The 18377-nt window shown below is 55.8% G+C and overlaps 1 protein-coding gene across 3 annotated transcripts in view; it reads left to right on the top strand.

Moving 5' to 3' along the window:
- Nucleotides 1-3656: 3656 nt before the first annotated feature.
- The window catches only part of CPT1A (carnitine palmitoyltransferase 1A), a 43911-nt gene continuing 29190 nt past the window's right edge, over nt 3657-18377 (top strand). The window contains exons 1-4 of one of the 3 annotated variants that reach the window (XM_037062565.1): nt 3657-3662; nt 12888-12896; nt 14956-15106; nt 16988-17127. In XM_037062565.1, the coding sequence (XP_036918460.1) occupies nt 14966-15106; nt 16988-17127 (281 nt within the window). In that variant the 5' untranslated portion in view covers nt 3657-3662; nt 12888-12896; nt 14956-14965. Of the gene's footprint in view, nt 3663-4211; nt 4356-12887; nt 12897-14952; nt 15107-16987; nt 17128-18377 lie in introns of those variants that run through there. The other 2 variants (XM_037062566.1, XM_037062564.1) reach the window with 2 other exon arrangements.

Below are 18377 nucleotides of genomic sequence, written 5' to 3'. Positions count from 1 at the left end.
TTCGTTGTTGCTGCAAGCTCCTTTCGCCGGCTTTGTTTGGTGACCTGTATTACCCGGCTTTGTCCTCACCAAACCCCGGGGATACTGGCTGAGCAAACATTATGAGCAAACATTATTACCACCCTGGCATGCAACAGACACTGTTGTGCTCATCACCTCCAGGGGCTCAAGGTTCAAGTTCAGAGGGGCTCAGAGCTCTGGGGAGGGGAGGGAAGAGCAGAGCTCTGAGATTACAAAACTGTTTCTTTTGGGAAATGGCAGCTGAGCTCTGAAACGTCTCACACACTTTTGGATCAGAACCTGCAGGGAGCTGCCAGCAAGAAAAGGGCTGGCACGAGAGAGAAGGCTCAGCTATGCCCTTGACAGGCCCGGGGCCTCTGCCGGGCTCCCGTGCATCTTCCTCCACTTTCCGTGGGGCAGTAGTGTGGTGGGCATGTTTTTTTTTTCTTAAATTTTATTTTATTTATTTTTTATTTTATTTATTTAAAAAGATTTTTATTTATTTATTTATCTTTAGAGGGGAAGGAGAGAAACATCAATGTATGGTTGCCTTTCATGTGTCCCCTGCTGGGAGTTGGCCTGCAGGGAACCAGCCTGCAACCCAGGCATGTGCCCTGACTGGGAATCGAACCGCGATCCTCTGGTTCGCAGGCCTGTGCTCAATCCACTGAGCTACACCAGCCAGGGCTTGTGGTGGGCATGTTTTTAAAAAATAACCCTTATCTTTTAGAGACTCGTACTCAAGAACTAGTGTATCAAAACTATAGGATTTCTGGGTTTGCTTTAAAGAAATTAGTGGGGGGGGGGAGTGGGGGAGGGACGCAGACAAACACCTTGGTCCCAGCTTAGTAACTGTTGAACTTGAGTTTGAGTTTTTGTTGCATGGGACTTTATTATACTAGTCTCATTCATTTTTTATATGTTTAAAATTTTCCATACAAGCCCTGGCTGGTGTAGCTCAGTGGATTGAGCACAGGCCTGCAAACCAGTGGATCGCAGTTCGATTCCCAGTCAGGACACATGCCTGGGTTGCAGGCTGGTTCCCTGCAGGCCAGTTCCCAGCAGGGGATGCACGAAAGGCAACCATACATTGACGTTTCTCTCCCTCTCTCCTTCCCCTCTAAAGGTAAAGAAATTAAAAAAAAGATTTTCCATACAAATATATATATTTAGAGTAAAACAGGTGATGTGTCTTAGTGATAATAAAAACATGATATGCATTTAAAAAACTTTTTAAAAGATTTCCTTATAGCCATAATAGGAAACTGCTGAAATACGTTCATTTCAAACTAAGGAAGAATTTGGGAGAAAAAAGGCATAAGAAAGATTTCTTTAGTTTCTGAGACAGACTTGGGAATATTTTTGGGTCCAGAGGGAACTCGGGATGGGACGGCTCTGGGCTCCCTGGGGTCTGGCTCCTCAGGTGCACCCTGCCACCTGTCCACAGCCAGGGACGTGCAGAGCCAGGCTATAGGGCAGGAGAGGGCATGGGCACTTCCAGGGTGTGGCCGGAGTCGCCACTGCTGCAGAGCTGGGCCACCAGGGCACAGGTGACCTGGGCACCTGGCGCTGTGACCCAAACAGGCTCCTGCCCCGCCCCGTCTGCAGGTGACACCAAGGCGGTGCTTGGGGGGGGGGGGCGGGCAGCAGGATCCCGGCCGGCTGCCGAAGGACTCTGGAAGCAAACTGGACTCTGAGCCAGTCCCAGCGGGGCATGTGACAGAGCTCAGAGTGAGGCAGAAAGTGACCTTGGGCCCAGACCTACAGGCAGCCGGGTTTCCCAAGACAGGAAGGAAGGGCATTTGAGAAGAGGGTGACGGTCCATGGTCCGAGGCACAAGCCAGGAAGGCCCAAGTGCTGGGAGAGGCAGGCAGGTGACCCCAGAGCGGCCAGGGCAGGCGCAGCAAGGTACACGGCAGGTGTGCTCTGCCCGGGGTCACCTGCCTTCTTGGGCGGCAAAATCTGCAGGGGGCAGGGCCAACTTCTACCTACAAAGAAACACAAAATATTTCTTTTTAAAAAGCTGGTTTGATAAACAACCTACTCATAGGGTTTTCTCTTTTATTATTTGTTGATTTTAGAGAGAGAGGGAGAGAGAGAGAAACACGGATTTGTAGTTCCACACACACGTGCTTGCTGGCCGACTGCTGTGTGCCCCTGCTGGGGGTGGGACCTGAACCCTTGGCTGGGGTGACGCTCTAACCCACTGAGCTACTCTGTCAAGGCCTCAGATGTGCACATTAAAATAGGAACGCTATCTGTCCCCACCTTTAGAGTTGGTGAAGATTAACCTGAAGGGACCGGAACAGGCAGCACCGCCAGGCTCTGGGTACAAGGGCACTCCCATCCACGGGTAGGAGTGAGCTTACCCAGAGGGCAGTTCGGCAAGTGGCACCAAAATGTCACCAAATGCTCTCTTGTGCTTGCCCATTGACTGGGCTGTTTCACTTCCGGAGGTTAACAGAGAGGAACCGGCATCGCACTCCCTGCCCCAAGGCCAGGGTGGCTTTATTTATACCTGCAGTGGTGGGGAGGGGGGCAAAGTCCACGTCAAGGGGTAAATACTTCCAAAGGTGCGGGGCGTCCCAGCCTCGACGGGAGCTCTGTCCACCACAGAAGCCGAGCGGGAATAAAAGTTTTACAGACACGGGGTATCTTAGGAAAGGACGAAGCCGGCCCCCTCTGCTGTTGGAGCTCCATTTGCCGAGCAGGCCTAGGGCCGTGTTAAACACGATGGCCATTTTTCTTCTCTGAGCCTGTCTCCAGGACTGGAAATTAAATTACTGGAAACAAGAACAGAACTAACGCTCGCCACAGCCACAGGCAGAAGATGACAGTGGAACAAACTGCAGCCTCAGTGACAACACCCCAACAGCCTAGGGGCCCCACCACAGCACCCCCACCCTTTTTAAATCCAATTACAATCCAGTAAAAGCTCAAAGGCCCTGTGCCTCCGTGGGGATGCGCCTCTCCCCAGCGTGCCCCTCTCCTTTCTTGGAGAGTGAATAAAAACTGGGGTCTCTACGCTTTCTTCTCATCGTGAATGCTTTTGAAACTCGTGTCACCGACCCCCCTAACGTCCCACGACTTGGTTGGAACCCTCTGGACAGTGTGCCCCAACGGTGGGCTGCAGCCGTGGCCGTGGCTGTGGTGGGGGTGGGAATTGGACAGGACTTCCATTTTCTCTTCCAAACCCTTCTGTCCTTCTGTAGTGCAGACCAAATAAATCAGACAGAAAGAGAAGACAGAGTAGATATTTTCATAGCCAGGAGACTGACCTTTTGGAGAGTGGAGACTTTCTTTATAAAACAGGTGCATTTATGAAGCACCTGCTATAGGCAAGCCTGATGCTGGAGCCTGGGGGACACGGAGAACCAAGATGCAGGGGGTGGCTCACCAGGCAGGAAGCATGGTCTCCCCAAGCCCCACTGTGGGCCCCTGCGGCTGCGCTTGGCCTAGAACCCCTGATGGCGCCGGGGGTTCTACTCCGGGACCCTCTCCCGAGCTCAGTCGGGGCACCTGTCTCTCCATCACTCCGTCAGCACCTCCAGCCATTTCTTTCCTGGCATCTCCTATGCTTTAGGTGCCTGTAAAATTAGTGTATGAAATCTTACCAAAGCCCAGCAGGGAGGTTTTTTCTATCCCAGTTAGATGCAGAGGGGGTCTTAGAAAGGTCATGGGAATTCCCAATAGCGTGTCGGCCCACTGAGCCACACTGCCTCTGGGTCCCATGGTCTGTCCCTCCGAGGATAAGGTCCAGTTTGGGGCGTGGGCCCTGGGGTTAACCAGGGGACCAATGTCGGATCCGTTTTCTTAGTTGTGTGATCATGGGCACCTTAGTGATCCTCACCCTTCAATCCCCGCCCCCCCCCGGGCTGAGATCAGCTATTTATAGGGGTGCCATGAGGATTACCCAGGGCAAAGCCTCTAACGGGCAAGCACGAGCTGGGTGCCACGCTATGCGCTCTGACGGGTATGGCCCATGAGTTGGACCATGTTTCAAATGAGCAAACGGAGGCTCGTAGGGTGAAGAATCTCGTCCTAGGCCCCATGCTAATAAGGGCCGAGGTGGCGAACACGGGTGGGAGCCCTAGTTTCCTCACCTAACCCGCTCTTGGGGACGCCCCGCCCAGGCCCCGCCCCCCAGGCCCAGCGGGGCCCAGACCCCGCCCACGGCCCGCGGGGGCGTCAAGTGTCACCGCCCGCCCGTGCCCCAGCCAATCCGCGGCGGTCGGCGTCGGAGGCAATCCGCCTCGTCCTCGGTCCTCCTGCCCCGGGCTCCGGATCGCTGCTGTCTCACTTCGCTACCGTGCTACCGCTGCCGCAGCCGCTGCGCGCTTCCGTCCCCGGACTCGGTAAGGCCCGGCCGAAGCCGCACGCCTCTGGGAGGGCCGGCGGGTGCCGCCCTGCGGGCTGCGGCGGGGGCTGCGGTGGGGGCTGCGGTGACCGGACCCGGGCGTAGGGTGGGGGGCAGCCGCCAGAGCCGGGGCGCTGAGGTGAACCCCCAGTATTCCTCTCGGACGGTGGGGTCAGTAGAGAACCCGAAACCGGAGCAGGGTAGCGACTCCCCAGCCTCTTCAGTGTACTGAGTCTGGGGTCCTCCCCGTGGTCGGTCTGCAAGCGGGCGGGTCCCTTGCGGTGGTGGAGGAGATGCTCAACCCTGTGGCCTTGGCAAGAGGCCTCCGGTCGGGGGCCGGTCGAGCCATCGGCTTCCGTCCCCGCCCCACCTCAACCCCACTTCCCAGGAGTAGAATGAGTCAGGGGTCCGCCCCAGCGTCGGTCGACCGGCAGGCAGGTACAGTGCAGGAGATGGATGGAGGGATGCTTGGTTTTCCGGACTTGGCGGGACGCCTCCTGTCCTGGCCACTTGGGCCGCAGGCGTCCTTCGTCATCCAACCGCATTTGACGGAGTGGATTAGGTCTGGGTTACCACAGTCCAGTGCAGGAGTCTGGGGACGCTCGGTTCCCCCTCCCCCCAGGGCCCTCCCCCGCATTGCAGCCGTCGGGACACGCCCTTGGCGCGGGTACTCCAGGCACGGGTACTGCAGATGTGGTCTGAGCGCCCGCGGTGGACGGGATTAGGGCGCTGGGCTGGGGTCCCCACTTGCGAGTGCCCCACCCTCTCCCGTGCCGCGCGGGGTCCATGGTAGGTGGGTGCGAAGAACCTGCCCAATGTCGCTCCGGACCCGGGAGCGGCTGCGCCGGGGCGGGGGGGGGGGGCGGCACGTGACCTGGACAGACCCAGCTTGCGAGCTTGACTCCCGCGAGCCCCTAACCTCAAATCCTTACAGGAGTGGGCAGCTAATTCCTTTCGTTTTGGTCGAAAGGCTGCGTGGGTCAGCGTAATTTATGATATAAATAGTGGTTGGCTTTCATTAAAGACGGAGGGAACCAAGATGACCGCTGATCTTATCTTAAAAAAAAAAAAAAAAACACCGACACCAAAAAAATCCCAAGTCACCAGCTTGAATACAGAACAGATTTAAGATTCCCAACTCGAGACAGGAGTTTCAGTCCCACTGTGCTCCATGAATTGTTAACATTTCCAAGGGCAGATTTTTGTAGGAAACTGGTAACTTTGTAAGTTATCCAATAAAATGAAAATCAGTTTAACCTTTTGAAACTTTTATTTCGTTTCACCAGTCCTTGCACAGGCGTCCGGTTTCTGGTCATTCCAGATATTCAGGCATACTTATTTCCTTATAAGCCACAAACCAAGTGAATAAAATATGGCCGAACACACTGGTCTCTTCTGATGCCAGCAAGCATCACCCTCCCTTAAGTTACTTAAGGCGACTTGCAATGAGTGAGTGCAGTATAGGCGAGGGCAGTACTGCAGGTAATGCTATTGGTGGAGGCCAGGAGTGTCTTAAGGGAACTGTATATAACTTAGATTGCTGTGTGCCCGGGGAACCCTTTTTGAAAGCAAATGTCAGGCTTCCTTCCGACGCAGCGAGGCTACACTTGACCTTGCACATTGATCTCCATTTGAACAGCTGTTTGAATCACACAAAAAATAGGGCCGTCTTTAGGAGTGCGCAGGCTTTGTATCAGAGTAGCAGAAACTGGCATTGTACACAAGCCAAAATAACCATTCCAGTTTGTACTGAAAACAAACGGCGTAACCCGGAGGTGAAAGGAAGAACCCTGGCATCGCTGTCGTCCTTGGCCTCGACCGGGGCCATTGGTCACCGGCGGTCAAGCGATGGCTTCCCGGGAGTCCTCGGGCGAGAGCCTGAGCTTATGCAACCCTGGCTCTGCGTGCCCATTCATAGAAACACCGTTAATTAATGTTTCCTTGTGCATCACAGCGAGCCCCAACCCCACGAACTCCGGGCTCGCGGGCGGAGCGGTGCTCCGTTTTTTGGTGTGGGATGTCACCAAGCACACTAAGCACTTCACTGTCCCCAAGGTCGACCCCGCGGGACTTGGCCTTCCCACGAAGAGGCGCTGCGTCTAGCTCGCTGTCGCCTCGGTGGCAGCGCTGATGACTCGCGCCAGTAAGCTCCGGAAGGTTTCTTCAGGCGCCGCGGATGGAACAGGATCTGAGCGCCCGGGTCGCGCCAGCCGGGGGGCGGGGCTCGCGCTAACCTTTCCCCTACTTTTCTCAGCCGTCACGTGACTCTCGCGGCTGGGTGGTGGAGGGGGGCGGGGCGCTTTGGGCGCAGTTGCTGGCCCAGCCTTAGAGAACGCGTTCCAAGCGAGCAATTAGGCAGCCTGAACTCCAAAGGCGGTGGGAAGGTGGCAGGAGGAAACGCGCTCTAGCTCCGGCCCGGAGCTGGTTCTGCACTTTGATCAGGAGCATTTTTTTTTTCCTGTGCGAGAAAAAAATGTTTAGTCACTGTGCATGGTTATTATTGGCAGGCCAGAGTGCTTTTGCCGGTGGGAGCCCGGACTTGCATTCCGGAAGTGGTGGTGCTTTTAAGAATGAAATTGTTCTCTAAGCTAGTATGTTTAGAGTGTATTTCAGAAATAATCTCATAGTTTACTGAGGCCTCTACTTTCTTTGAGTGGCTTCAGCCAAACTTGAGCTTTTTCTGCAAGAAATTTCCAGTTTTAAAGACCCAACGAGCTCAGGATTTAGTGTAAGGGGGAAGAGGAGGACCTCGTGGGGACACCGAGCATAGTTGGCCCCCTGGCTTCCCCAGTTTTCCTCTCCAGAACACACCAGGATTAACAGCTTCTTGGACGATTCTAGAAACGGTTGTGCCAGGAGTGCTTAAGAACAGTTACTTAACACAAACGGTGCCCTGCTTATTGATTTGTACTATTTTATTGTCTTTGGTGAGCTTCACCTTCTACCCCAAGCAGATATTAGGTGGAGGTTGGATTCCCAGCAGGCCCCGGCCTGGGGCCAGCTCTACCCTTTCCCGTGACTGGGAACCTCCAGTGCACGCAGCGTCCACCTTTGTTTTTCTTCTGTGTTGGTTCTGTTTATGTCCGGACTGTTCTCGGAAGCAGGCGGCTGGAAGAAGGGGTGCTGCCGAGCGAGGCCTGCCCTCCCCGGTGCGTGGCAGCGTAATTGCCACCGGAGGGTTGGGAAATCGGGTGGCTACCGCCCCGCTTCTGATGGATTATTGATGAATTGTTGGACATCGAGTTCTTTAGGGTAATTAAGGAAAGGAATCTCCATACCACTCATGTGGTTTCCCCCATTTCAGGGACCGGAGGGTCACCCTGGATTCTCCAGGCTCCTCAGCCCCACCTGCCACTTCCCCCTAAACGGCTCCTAGACCGGCCTCCCTCCCCGTTTCCACGAGCCAGGGTGGCATTCAGATCTTTGCGCAACAGACGACAGCATGTGTGTGTAGCCTTGTCCTCCTGGATGCCGCCGTGGTAGCCACGCGTGGCAGGGGTATGGCTTCCACCCGGGGGAGCCTTCGGACTGCAGATGTTGCAGAGGTGAATGCTCTGTCCCCCAGGAAAAGTGACACTGCAGACTCCCCGCTGGGGGTTTTCCAGGGGTGGGGGCCTGCTCCCTTGTTCCTCTGGCTCCCCCCCCACCCGTGGCTCCCCCCCCCCCCCCGGGTGGCTTTCTCCCCCGGTGCCGGCAGGGGCCAAGCTAAGCTGCGCTTCCTGTGAGTGACGTTTTCCGAGAGGATTCCAAGCACCATTGTCTACCCGGCATGGGACACGGTCCTGGTGGCGGCCCTGCTGTCCGCTGGGTGTGACAGAGGCAGGGCCAGGGAATTGTGCAATTCTAGCGGGAAGAGGCACACACGAGGAGCCTTAGAGTTGTTGGCACCGCCGTGTTTGTAGTTACTGTAGTTTCATGGCTAGCTCCAGCCACATCCTTTTGGTTCCAACGGGGTGACCTAACTTTCTATCTGGGCTGTGACTGCAGGGACCTCGAGGGGAGTTTTCTTAGGCAGCTTGTGCAACTGCTTCGTCTGGTCGGTCATAACGGGAGTCGTGAGGTTGGACCTGAGGCCCGTCCCAGCTCTGCTGTTTGCCGGCCGTGACCTTGAGTGAGCTTCTTGGTAGCCAGGCCTTGGTCTTCTCCTTAGCACAGGGGGAAAACATTGGTCCCCACATCAGCCCAGGCCGGGTAGCTCGGGGGCTTAGACTGTGGTCCTGATACGCCAAGGTTTTGGGTTCAGTCCCTGGTCCGGACACACACAAGAATCAACCGATCAGTTTATTGGTAAGTGGGACAGCACATGGGTGTTTCTCTTTCTCCCTTGCCTTTTCTCTCTCTAAAATCAAAAAATTAAAAAAAATTTTAAAAGTACCTACTCCCAAGGCTTCTAGTGGGAATCACGTAGGCCAGTGCAGGTGAAATGTGATTTCCTTGTCTGGCTCATGCTGCAGAGTTTGGGAGGAGGAATATTCTGTGTCTTCCTGGTCAGTGGCACCGAGTCGGTGTGCCTTACCCATCTGTCCACTTGCACCTGTCCCCACTCGCGGGCCCTCCTGCACGTGCCTCTCCTGGGTGCTGATTTTCAAGGCCATGTTGAAAGACTTCTGACCACACGCATTCCTCCATCCCGGTTACCGTAAAGGCTGTGTTCTTGGCAACCCACTGTGGGCACCTGCAGGTTTCCACGTTCTGTGTCACAGAGGTGAGCCCCACACCTCCACCTGGGCATGTGTTGAAATCTGGCATGACACTTCGCCTTAATGACCTTTTACTTCTTTTCCTTAACTGCCCAGGACCTGGCTGGGGACTGCGTGGCCCATCCTTTTCTGGCGGGACGCAGGCCCATCTTGTGAACGGCCTCTTTCTCACCGTCCAGGATGAGGGTGTGCAGGCCGCTCACCTCTGGGGTGGGCGGTTGTAGGGAGAAGGAACTGATGGTGGACAACGGGGCAAAGTGAACCCGATTGAAAGCACCGCCCAGACCTATGGGTCTCGGGGGTGGGGGGGGGGCTCGGGGCGGGGCATGCAGTGGAAGGTGGTCTCTCCGGAGCCGAGTGGGCTGTGTCCTCCCCAGACCATCGTTCCACGGTCAGTGTTGGCGGGCTGGCGTGGGCCCTGTGATTTGACTGGAAATAAATGGGGCTGCACGTGTGTCCCGCAGCGGCCGGTAAGTGATGTTGGGGGATTAAAAGAGTCACTTACCAGCAGCAGCCACCTGCCAGCAGGGCAGGTGACCCTGCTAAGCGTCACGGGAAGACTGTGGATTCTGTCGGTGGGAGAAACAGTCAAACCCGCAGCAGCAAATTGTTACGCGTTTATGTGAACAAATCTGAAGACCTACACCCCGGAGCAGAGGGAGGTCTCAGCCGCCGCAGACGACAGACAACGACCGAGAGGTCCTCCCCCAGCTTCGTGGATGCATTTGCGATTAAGGAGGGGAGGGAGAAAGCCGAGGCGGGCATCCGATTACAGGGCTGGACCTGTCACGTCCAGCCTGGCAGAGGAGCCCACGGGCCTGGAAACCTCGCTCACAAGGTGGTGGGCCCTCTCAGGGTGGTGACGGCCTATTTCAAAGATGCTAAGTGCACACCGACCCCGGGTGGGGCTTGATTAAGGCAAAGATAAACCCTTTTCTCTCTCCTCTCGCTGTCTCTAAATTCAATGTTTAAAAAAATGTTAAGAACAAATCTTGTAGCGTTACAGAGAAATTGTCTGCCCTTTCTAGCATGTGGGGAAGCAACAACTCAAAACAATAGGTAAACCTTTTATTAAGAAGTTAAATGCCTGACCCTGGCCTAGTAGCTTAGTTGGATCGAGTGACATCCTAAAACGCCAAGGTTGTGGGTTCGAGTCCCCGGTCAGGGCGCGTACAAGCACCAACCAGTGAGTGCATCAGTAGGTGGAAGACCAAATCCGTGTTTCTCTCTCTCTCTCTCTCTCTCAAATCAGTAAAAAATAAAATCATTTAAAAAACTGTATGCCTGGGCGTGGTGACCCGGACTGTGACCTGCCCAGTGAGGAATCTGGGACCAGTTCACCTGGCGAGGTTGCCTTCCACAGAGTTGTTTTTTTGCCACATCCTGTGTCCCTGGGCAGGAGGAGGTTGAGATGAGTCAGCGTTGGCACGGGCCTGGTGTTTTCTTCATCCACCATTGGGAGGCTGACCCGAGCAGGCCCTGAAGGAAGGGTACCAAGTGGGAGGGGAGCAAGGGCCGGAGAACAGAGGCCTTGCAGCTGCGACTGGGTGTTCACAGGCCAAGGGTGACCTGGTGAGGTGACCTGGAGAGGGAGCTTGGGCAGGTGTAGGGAACACCCCTGAAATAGCGCAGAGATGTAGGGTTTTTTTTTAATTGATTTTTAGAGAGAGAGGAAGGAGGGAAACAGAGAGACACTGATGTGTTGTTCCACTTACTTATGCATTCAGTGGTTGATTCTTGTATGTGCCCTGACCAGGGATCGAACCCACAACCTTGGCGTATGGGGACGGTGCTCGAACCAACTGAGCCACCTATCCAGGGCAGAGATGTGGGTTTTTAAAAATTGTGACAAACAGGCCCTTGTTCTCACTCTAAGCGTATTATTCTGGATCTTGGTGATTTTCTGAGAGCAGATTAGCAAGAGGCGCTTTTAAGTGCCCTGGGGACCTCAGAGACTCTCCCTCCCCTCTGGCCTTCGTGGCCGTCACTTGGTTCCCACGCTCTCCCCCCGGGCTTCAGCCCCAGGTGTGTTCCAGGCACGGGGTTTCTGTGCCAGGTCTCCGCCCGTGGCCGCCAGAAGTGACTTCTGGACTGCAGGAGAGCAAAGGTGCACAGCTCTTGGCACGCCACTCGGTGAGAGGTGGCCTGATGTCAAGAATGGTCCCCAAGGCCTTCCTGGCCCCCAGCCAGACCTGGAGGCCAGCACCCTGTGTCCTCCAGGACGCGCTCGTGTTGATTTGAGGGGACGGTGACCGGCCAGGAAGAGGTTACACTCTCTTTTCTTCTGTCTCTGTTTTCCCTTCTCAGCTCTTCCTTGGGACCTTTCCTTCCCCTTCTCTTCTCTGCTTTCCTTTCTTTCCTTTCTTTCCTTTTGACTTGTCGTTCTACTTACTGATGCCTTCACTGGTTGATTCCTGCCTGTGTCTGACCAGGGACTGACCCACAAACCTTGGCATGTCGGGACGACGCACCAGCCAACCTGGCTGCCCAGTCAGGGCGTTCTCTGCTCTTCTCGCCAGTACATGTGTTCTCCCCTGGAGCCATCTGCTGACCCGGGGCGCAGGTGCACGGTCTGTGCAGGCGGATCCCAGCAGCCACGCTGCACGGCTCTGTCCCCAGGGAAGCCACCTCTCTCTACTCAGATAGAGAGAGCCAGGTGGAGGGGGGCGCATACCCTCTCCAAGCCCGCAGGTGTGGTGGGTGCACCCCACACAGGGGTGATGAACGGGGGTGAGGGGCGTAGGTGCACGGGCTCGGCTGGGGGCTGGCCGCAGGGCTGCTGCGGTGAGAGAGACGGCAGGGAGGGTGGGGAAGACGGCAAGGCTCGGTCCCAGTTGGCGTGGCTTGGCGTCCATGCAGACATGCTGCAGACTCCGTGTCCCGTGTGCACAGGTAGAAGTTAGCGCCCTGGGCAAGGCTTGTGGGTACAGAGGGGCTCAAAGAGGGACAGTGACCCCAGCTCAGAGGACGTGGTGGCGGGACTGCTCGCCTGACTCTTGGTCCCTTGCTGTGCCCTTTGCTGCCCCATGCAGGTGGCCGGGATCCAGACAGGGCCTGGCCTGCCAGCTGGCCCCAGGGCCCTTCCTCTCGCTGCGGGCAGGGGCTCCCAGGCGCAAGTGTCTAGGGAGGCTGCAGCCTTGGGTCAGCCTGCCGAGCACGGGCCTGGGTGCCCTGCAGGAGGGGTGCGCAGGTGTCTCTGTGCCCTTCTGCGTGTGCAGTGTGTGTATGACAATCTTGCTACATAGTAAAGCCTAACTGTCTTTCCTAATTGTCCCCATGTTTATTAACTGCTTGGCTCCTTCCCCCTAGGTGCTTCCCCCGGCTATGGTTTTCTTACCAGGCAGGTGGATTAGCCAGCTGTGGGAGCGGTGCTGCTGGTGACCCCACCTGGTTCAGTCCTAGGCACTCAGGCCAGCCCTAGGAGGCTGCCTAACAGGTTTGTCTCCGCAGGTGTCCCATCGGGAGGGACAGGCTGGCTTTCAGCTGGCCCCGGGCCCTGGTCAAGGCAGGGCATGTTGTGCGTCTGGCCCCAGGGGTTTCAGACTGGTCCAGGAGCCCTTCATCCTCTAGGGTCCAAATGGCTTTACCCGCTGACCTTGGCTGTGTGTTTCCATTTAGAGAAAAGGTCCCCAGTTTTAGGGACATTGGTATCCTCCGGCCCAGTGACCTGGGGCTGTATTCAGCCTTTGGTGAGTGGTGATGGCTGTCGCCAGGTGTTCTGGTGGCTGTCTCAGGCTCGGAGGCGGGAGACACCGGGCAGTGCTGCCAGGCTGCACCCACACCCCTCGGGAGGCAGACAGGTGGCCGCAAGCCCCCCGTCTGCTGTGGAGCCGGCACAGGTAGCTGGGTGAGTCCGACAGGCGCGAGGTGCGGACACTGTGGGCCGGCCCGGGGCTGTGGCTCAGCAAACCCCGTGGCTGGCGGGTGAGGTGGGTGCTTCTCAGAAGGTGAGTGCCCAGGACCCCTCCAAGGGTCGGGAGCTTTGAAAAGTACTCTCCCCGTGTGAGACTTCGCACCGACTGCTCTGGACAGGTTTGGTTTCACCGAACATATTTTAAGAAATTGGGGAAGATCAGGAACACACAGAAGAAGAGAGACCAGCCCTGTGGACCCCCATCTGGCCGCCAGTTCCCACTCCTGGGCCACTGCATACCTCTGTCCATCCGTGTCCCCACCCTCATGATTCTGCAGCAAATCTCAGACGTGATAAAAAATAAAATCCCATTGGTAACTATTTCAGTCCATATCGCCAAGAGATAGTGCCCACAACCTGCTGATATCCACAGTACAGAATGACACCCCAAACCTTTTAACAACTGTCACCCTTGGTGCCTGAGGTGACAGTTGTTTGAAGGGGTCCTTAGTGTGAGTGGAGCACTGGGGTAGACACACGAGGAAGGGAACAGAGGAGGTGTGCACCCCCGCCCACCCAGATTCTGTATTTCAGGGGGAAAGGTTGAGGTGCGTAAATGTTAAAGACGCAACCCTTGGGGTTCACAAGGCGGTGGAGTTCTTTTTAGGACAACTTCATCGCAATGTAATTCCCATCCGTAAAGTTCCCCCACCTAGAGTGGCCGTGGTGGTGGTTTTAGTGCAGTCACAGGTACGTGCGGCCATCACCACAGTCGGTTTTGGGAAATGGCGTTGTCACCCCACAAAGAAGCTGTCCCCTCTGAGCCATCCCCTCCCGGTGACGGTCCCCTCCAGCCCAAGGCAACCGCTGCTGTGCCCCCTGACCCCCTGTCCCCATATTTGCCTGTTCTGGGCATTTCAAGGACGTGGGATCGCACATGGCGTGGCCTTGCGTGTGTGGCTTCTTCCACGGAGCAGGTTGTTTTCTGGGTTCGCCCGTGTTGTAGCCCGTGTCAGAGCCTCGCGAGTTTCTGTGGCCAAGCCGGAACAACGATGCTTGCGGAACACGCAAATGAACGAGAGCCGGCGCCTTTCCAGGGCTGCTCCGGCGCGGTGCGCTCTGATTGGCTGCGAGCAGGCTAGTTTGCCATCTGTCGATGGGGGGGTCTTCGGGACAAGTCTCCCCTCTGCGCTTGGCAGGCTTGTCAATAAAAACAGGGAAAACTGTGTGTGACGAGAAAGCACAGGTGTGCAATGTTAGATTTTTATTGCGGTTTCCGATAGGTGTTTCCCTCCCGTAGCTGCCCTTCTTTGCCCATGGTGCGCCGTGCAGACAGCCCAGGAGGAGACGAGAGGGTGCGCCTGCCCACCCTCTGTGGGGCACGGCTCCTAGGGGAGGGGCACGGCTCCTAGGGGAGGGGCACGGCTCGTAGGGGCTGTGTGTCCCTGGGAGGGTGGAAGGAAGCAGACAGGAGCCAGGATGGTGGCAGACAGAGAACGTACTGTGGATTCCGGAGCAGTTCAAATGAAACATGCTCTGCTTTGCAGCTGGCCCTGGGCACTGTGCTTGAGGGCAGGGGTGAGTGCTCTGGTAACGGCTGCCCCCTCAGTTGTGGGGTGAAGTCCGAGTTCAGCCCCGTCTTCTGCCGGCCCTGTCCCTCTGGCTTCGTGGTACCTAAAGTGGGTTTTCCAGAGGCCAGCCACTTTCACACCAGAGGCCCAGGCGTTCCGCGTTGGCCTGAGTTCCCACCTGAAGATAAGGATTCAGGGCCACGGAGGACTCGTGTGTGGCCTCCAGGTGGCTGGGGGCTCCCGGACTCCGCTGATGACCCCGGGGTCTCTGAGCAGGGGCCCCAGCTGTGCATACTGGGCAGAAGCGGACATGGGCGGGGCGGCCCCGAGCCACAGAGTCCGGTCTGTTGATGAGGCCTGTGAAGTTCATTCAGTGGGGGAGAAACACTTAAATCCAGAACAAATTACACTTCTACGTCCAGGTTTTTCTAACACCCGGTAAGACGACCCATCCTCTGCCTTTCTTCCCAGCAGATCGCCGAAGATGGCAGAAGCCCACCAAGCTGTGGCCTTCCAGTTCACCGTCACTCCGGACGGGATCGACCTGCGGCTGAGCCATGAAGCCCTGAAGCAGATCTACCTGTCTGGGCTTCATTCCTGGAAGAAGAAGTTCGTTCAATTCAAGGTTTGCAGACACTAGTTCAGACCTCTGCTGCGTTCCCTGGGGCTCCCCGCGCTGCCCTCCGGGGGCTTTTCTGAGTGTTCTGAGTGGCAGCCGGCTCGCGATTGGTATTTTCGTGATGCCGAAGGCTCACGAGGCATGTTCGCGTGTATCCGCTCACCGAATCCATCGGTTTCCAAAGGCTCATGGGGCACCCTGTCGGGCAGAGGGGGAGTCGGGGCCCAGGGGGGGTGGCCTGCTCAGCAGACACCAAACAGGACGAGAACCCACATCTCCTGCTCACCCTCCAGAACCAGTGTTGCCTTCCAGCTGTGAGAACCACAGTGAACCTGTCAGACAGGCACCTTGCTGATGAAATACCCACACACGGGCACTGAGGCACATAAATTCACGTACAGTCACCTTCACAGTCTCCATTCTGTTGACCCAAAAGAGAGGAAACAGACCATATAATGCGCCTTTTTTTGCCCAAATTTTTTTAGAGAAATGGAAGGATGCACGTTGTACATGGGTAGTGCCAATTCCATATCTATAATTAATTCTTTTATTTATACCTATGCATTAAAAGTGTAACTCTAGAAAGCAATAATGATATCCACATGCAAAATGATACCCTGGAATATGATAATCAGTTTTATATATAAATGAAACAATGAGTTAAAAAATTAAAGCAGAAAGTGTTTTTCCTGAAAGTTGGGGCAAAGATGTGGGTGCACAGTGTACATGGGAGCACCTTCTACTCGGCAAAATACGTTATCACTGTTTTAAGCACGTATCTTGTTTTTAATTTAGTTTGTTTTTAAAATTCAAGCAAGATCAAAGGGCAAGATCAAAAGTGAATGCTGCCCCCCAGGCGTAGATGGTACAATTGGCATTTTTAGTCTTCATTCTCCTTTTTAGAGGGAAGCGAAAGACCCAGGAGCTAGAGTAGGTGACAGCAGTGACCTCAGAGGCGGGCCTGGCTGGGCAGGTGTCCTGGGGCTCAGGGTGGGGTTCCAGGGGTCCATCCTCAACATGGCACCACAGGTGGAGCAAGGCGCCCCCTACAGGGGAAACGGAGGCTGTCCCCTAGCTTCCCTGAGAGCTCCTCCAAGTGGTGGGAAATAGAAACTGCAGCGCAGGGCGTGGGTTGTGGGGGGCGGGGCATCATGGCAGCCCAGCGGCAACGTTGTTCCCGGTGTGGAAGACCTCGTGCGGCCGGGAAGGCGGGACCGATAGACGCGAGAATACAGGGTGCCAGACGAGGGGGCTGCCCGCAGCCGAGGGGTTCCTTAGAGAACCCTGTGATCCTTCAGAGGAGGAGGGGGGCGGGGTCAGACCAGCTGCAGGGGGTGGACACCTTATCTAGAACCTTCCTCCCTCCATTTTAATTTAGCCTACCCCTCCCTCAAATCTATTCCTTCTTGACAGTGGTGGGAAACCCCATGGAGTAACAGTAGGGGTGCAATTATCTGCTGAAACACTCAGATAAAGCTTCCAGGGCTTTTTATTTTATTTATTTATTTTAAAGATTTTTATCAATTTATTCTGAGAGAGGGGGGAAGGGGAGATCAAGAGAGGGAGAGAAACACTGGTCTCGGGTGCCCCAGCTGGGACTGGCCCACAGACCAGGCCTGCGCCCTGACCTGGAACCACCCCAGTAACCCGTCACTTTGTGGGATGACACCCCACCCCCTGAGCTGCACCAGTCAGGGCACTTGGGGAGTTTGTTAATCCGTTGTCATTAATCCATCGGTCAGATCACTCTTTTTAATGGCTTCAGCAACACTTTGTTTTCCTTGGAACAAGGCGGCCCTGGGGGAGATCCGCAGTAGGGACAGCGTGCCCACCTGTTGCAAGCACCGCCCCCGCCCTCCTGACACCTCCCAGCGCATCTCTTTTCAGAACGGCATCATCACCGGCGTGTACCCGGCGAGCCCCTCCAGCTGGCTCATCGTCGTGGTGGGCGTGATGTCGACCATGTACGCCAAGATCGACCCCTCGCTGGGAATCATCGCCAAGATCAATCGGACCCTTGACACGGCGTAAGGACCCCTTCCGCACCTCGGGTCCTCTGGGGGTCACTTTCTGTGCTTGGTTGCGAGTGGCACAGCTGTCACTGTTCTGGACTCAGGGCAATGCTTTCGCTCTTGTTCTGTGTCTGCTTTCCTCCTGTGACTGGACTGCTTTTCAGACTCCTGCTGCCCTTGACTGTTCCTGGCCCATTCCCAGAGGAGGGACAGTCCCCACGTCCTTGCGTCACCATCAGCTTTGTTTCTCAGGCCAGGAGCTGCTTGTGGGCATGGAGTTCTAAATTTAGGGATGAGACGCAGCCCGTGGGTTCCCCCGGCTCCCTGGCCAGGTCTGCTGGGTCTGGCCTGAGTGGCACAGAGGAGCTCGGGACCTTTGCCTAGGTCACCATCTGGCTGATTTTTGGATTTAGATGCCATTCTTTCAGCTGACTCACCCACAGTCCCAAGCGGCCTCGGGAATGTTGGCTCGTGCCTTTATGAGCAGCCAGGGCCCCAAATAAAGACTCCCGGTCATTTGGGGGGAAGCAGGCCTGCATTAGTTGCCTGCCAGACTCCCTGGCCTGCCTGTGGGCTGGGCGGCCCAGGCAGGTACCTGGTCACCCTCGGCACTCTCCTCCCTCCGGTCCCCAGGCTCCCTGCTTTCACCCTTTGGTTCCCCAGGGGCACCAGCCCATCCCCTGCGCACAGCTGGGCCTGAACATTGTGCTGTTTTACCTGCTTCTCAGACTGGCGTGAGCTTGGCACAGATTTTTAACGTACTCTGGACCGTGGGCTGCCTCTTAACACTGGATTATACCTGCAAGTGTTGGCTATTTAAAGCCCTGGTAATCTGGATCTTTGTAAGATTCGTTTCTTCGTCCCTCTAAACCAGTGGTGGAAACTGGGCCGTCATGTCCCAGATTTAGAAAGACCGGGTTAGGGCCATGCTAGAGCACTCTGTGATCTCTGTGCCCCGAGCGAGTGCGGAGGTCTTTTTCCCTCTAAATCTGGCGACGTGGCACTGGGACACCTGAAACGAGGCTCGTCTCAGGGCCAGGTTCTTACACCCCTGCTCCAAGTTTGCCTGTGGACGAGACTGGGAGAAATGTGTAGGTTCTCAGTAGAGACCACAATTCAACTTGAACTCGAGGTTTGACGGGTTCTGGAAAGATATGTTTGTTTGTTTATAAGATTATATGTATTTATTTTTAGAGAGATGGGAAGGGAGAGAGAAAGAGGGAGAGAAACATCAGTGTGTGGTTCTCTCACGAATCCCCTACTGG

The sequence above is a fragment of the Sturnira hondurensis genome, unplaced genomic scaffold (genome assembly GCF_014824575.4).
Source record: "Sturnira hondurensis isolate 20B ecotype Veracruz unplaced genomic scaffold, ASM1482457v3 Scaffold0014099, whole genome shotgun sequence".
NCBI lineage: Eukaryota > Metazoa > Chordata > Mammalia > Chiroptera > Phyllostomidae > Sturnira > Sturnira hondurensis.
The sequence above is the reverse complement of the archived record's forward strand: the minus strand, read 5'-3'. Positions and strand labels throughout refer to the sequence as shown.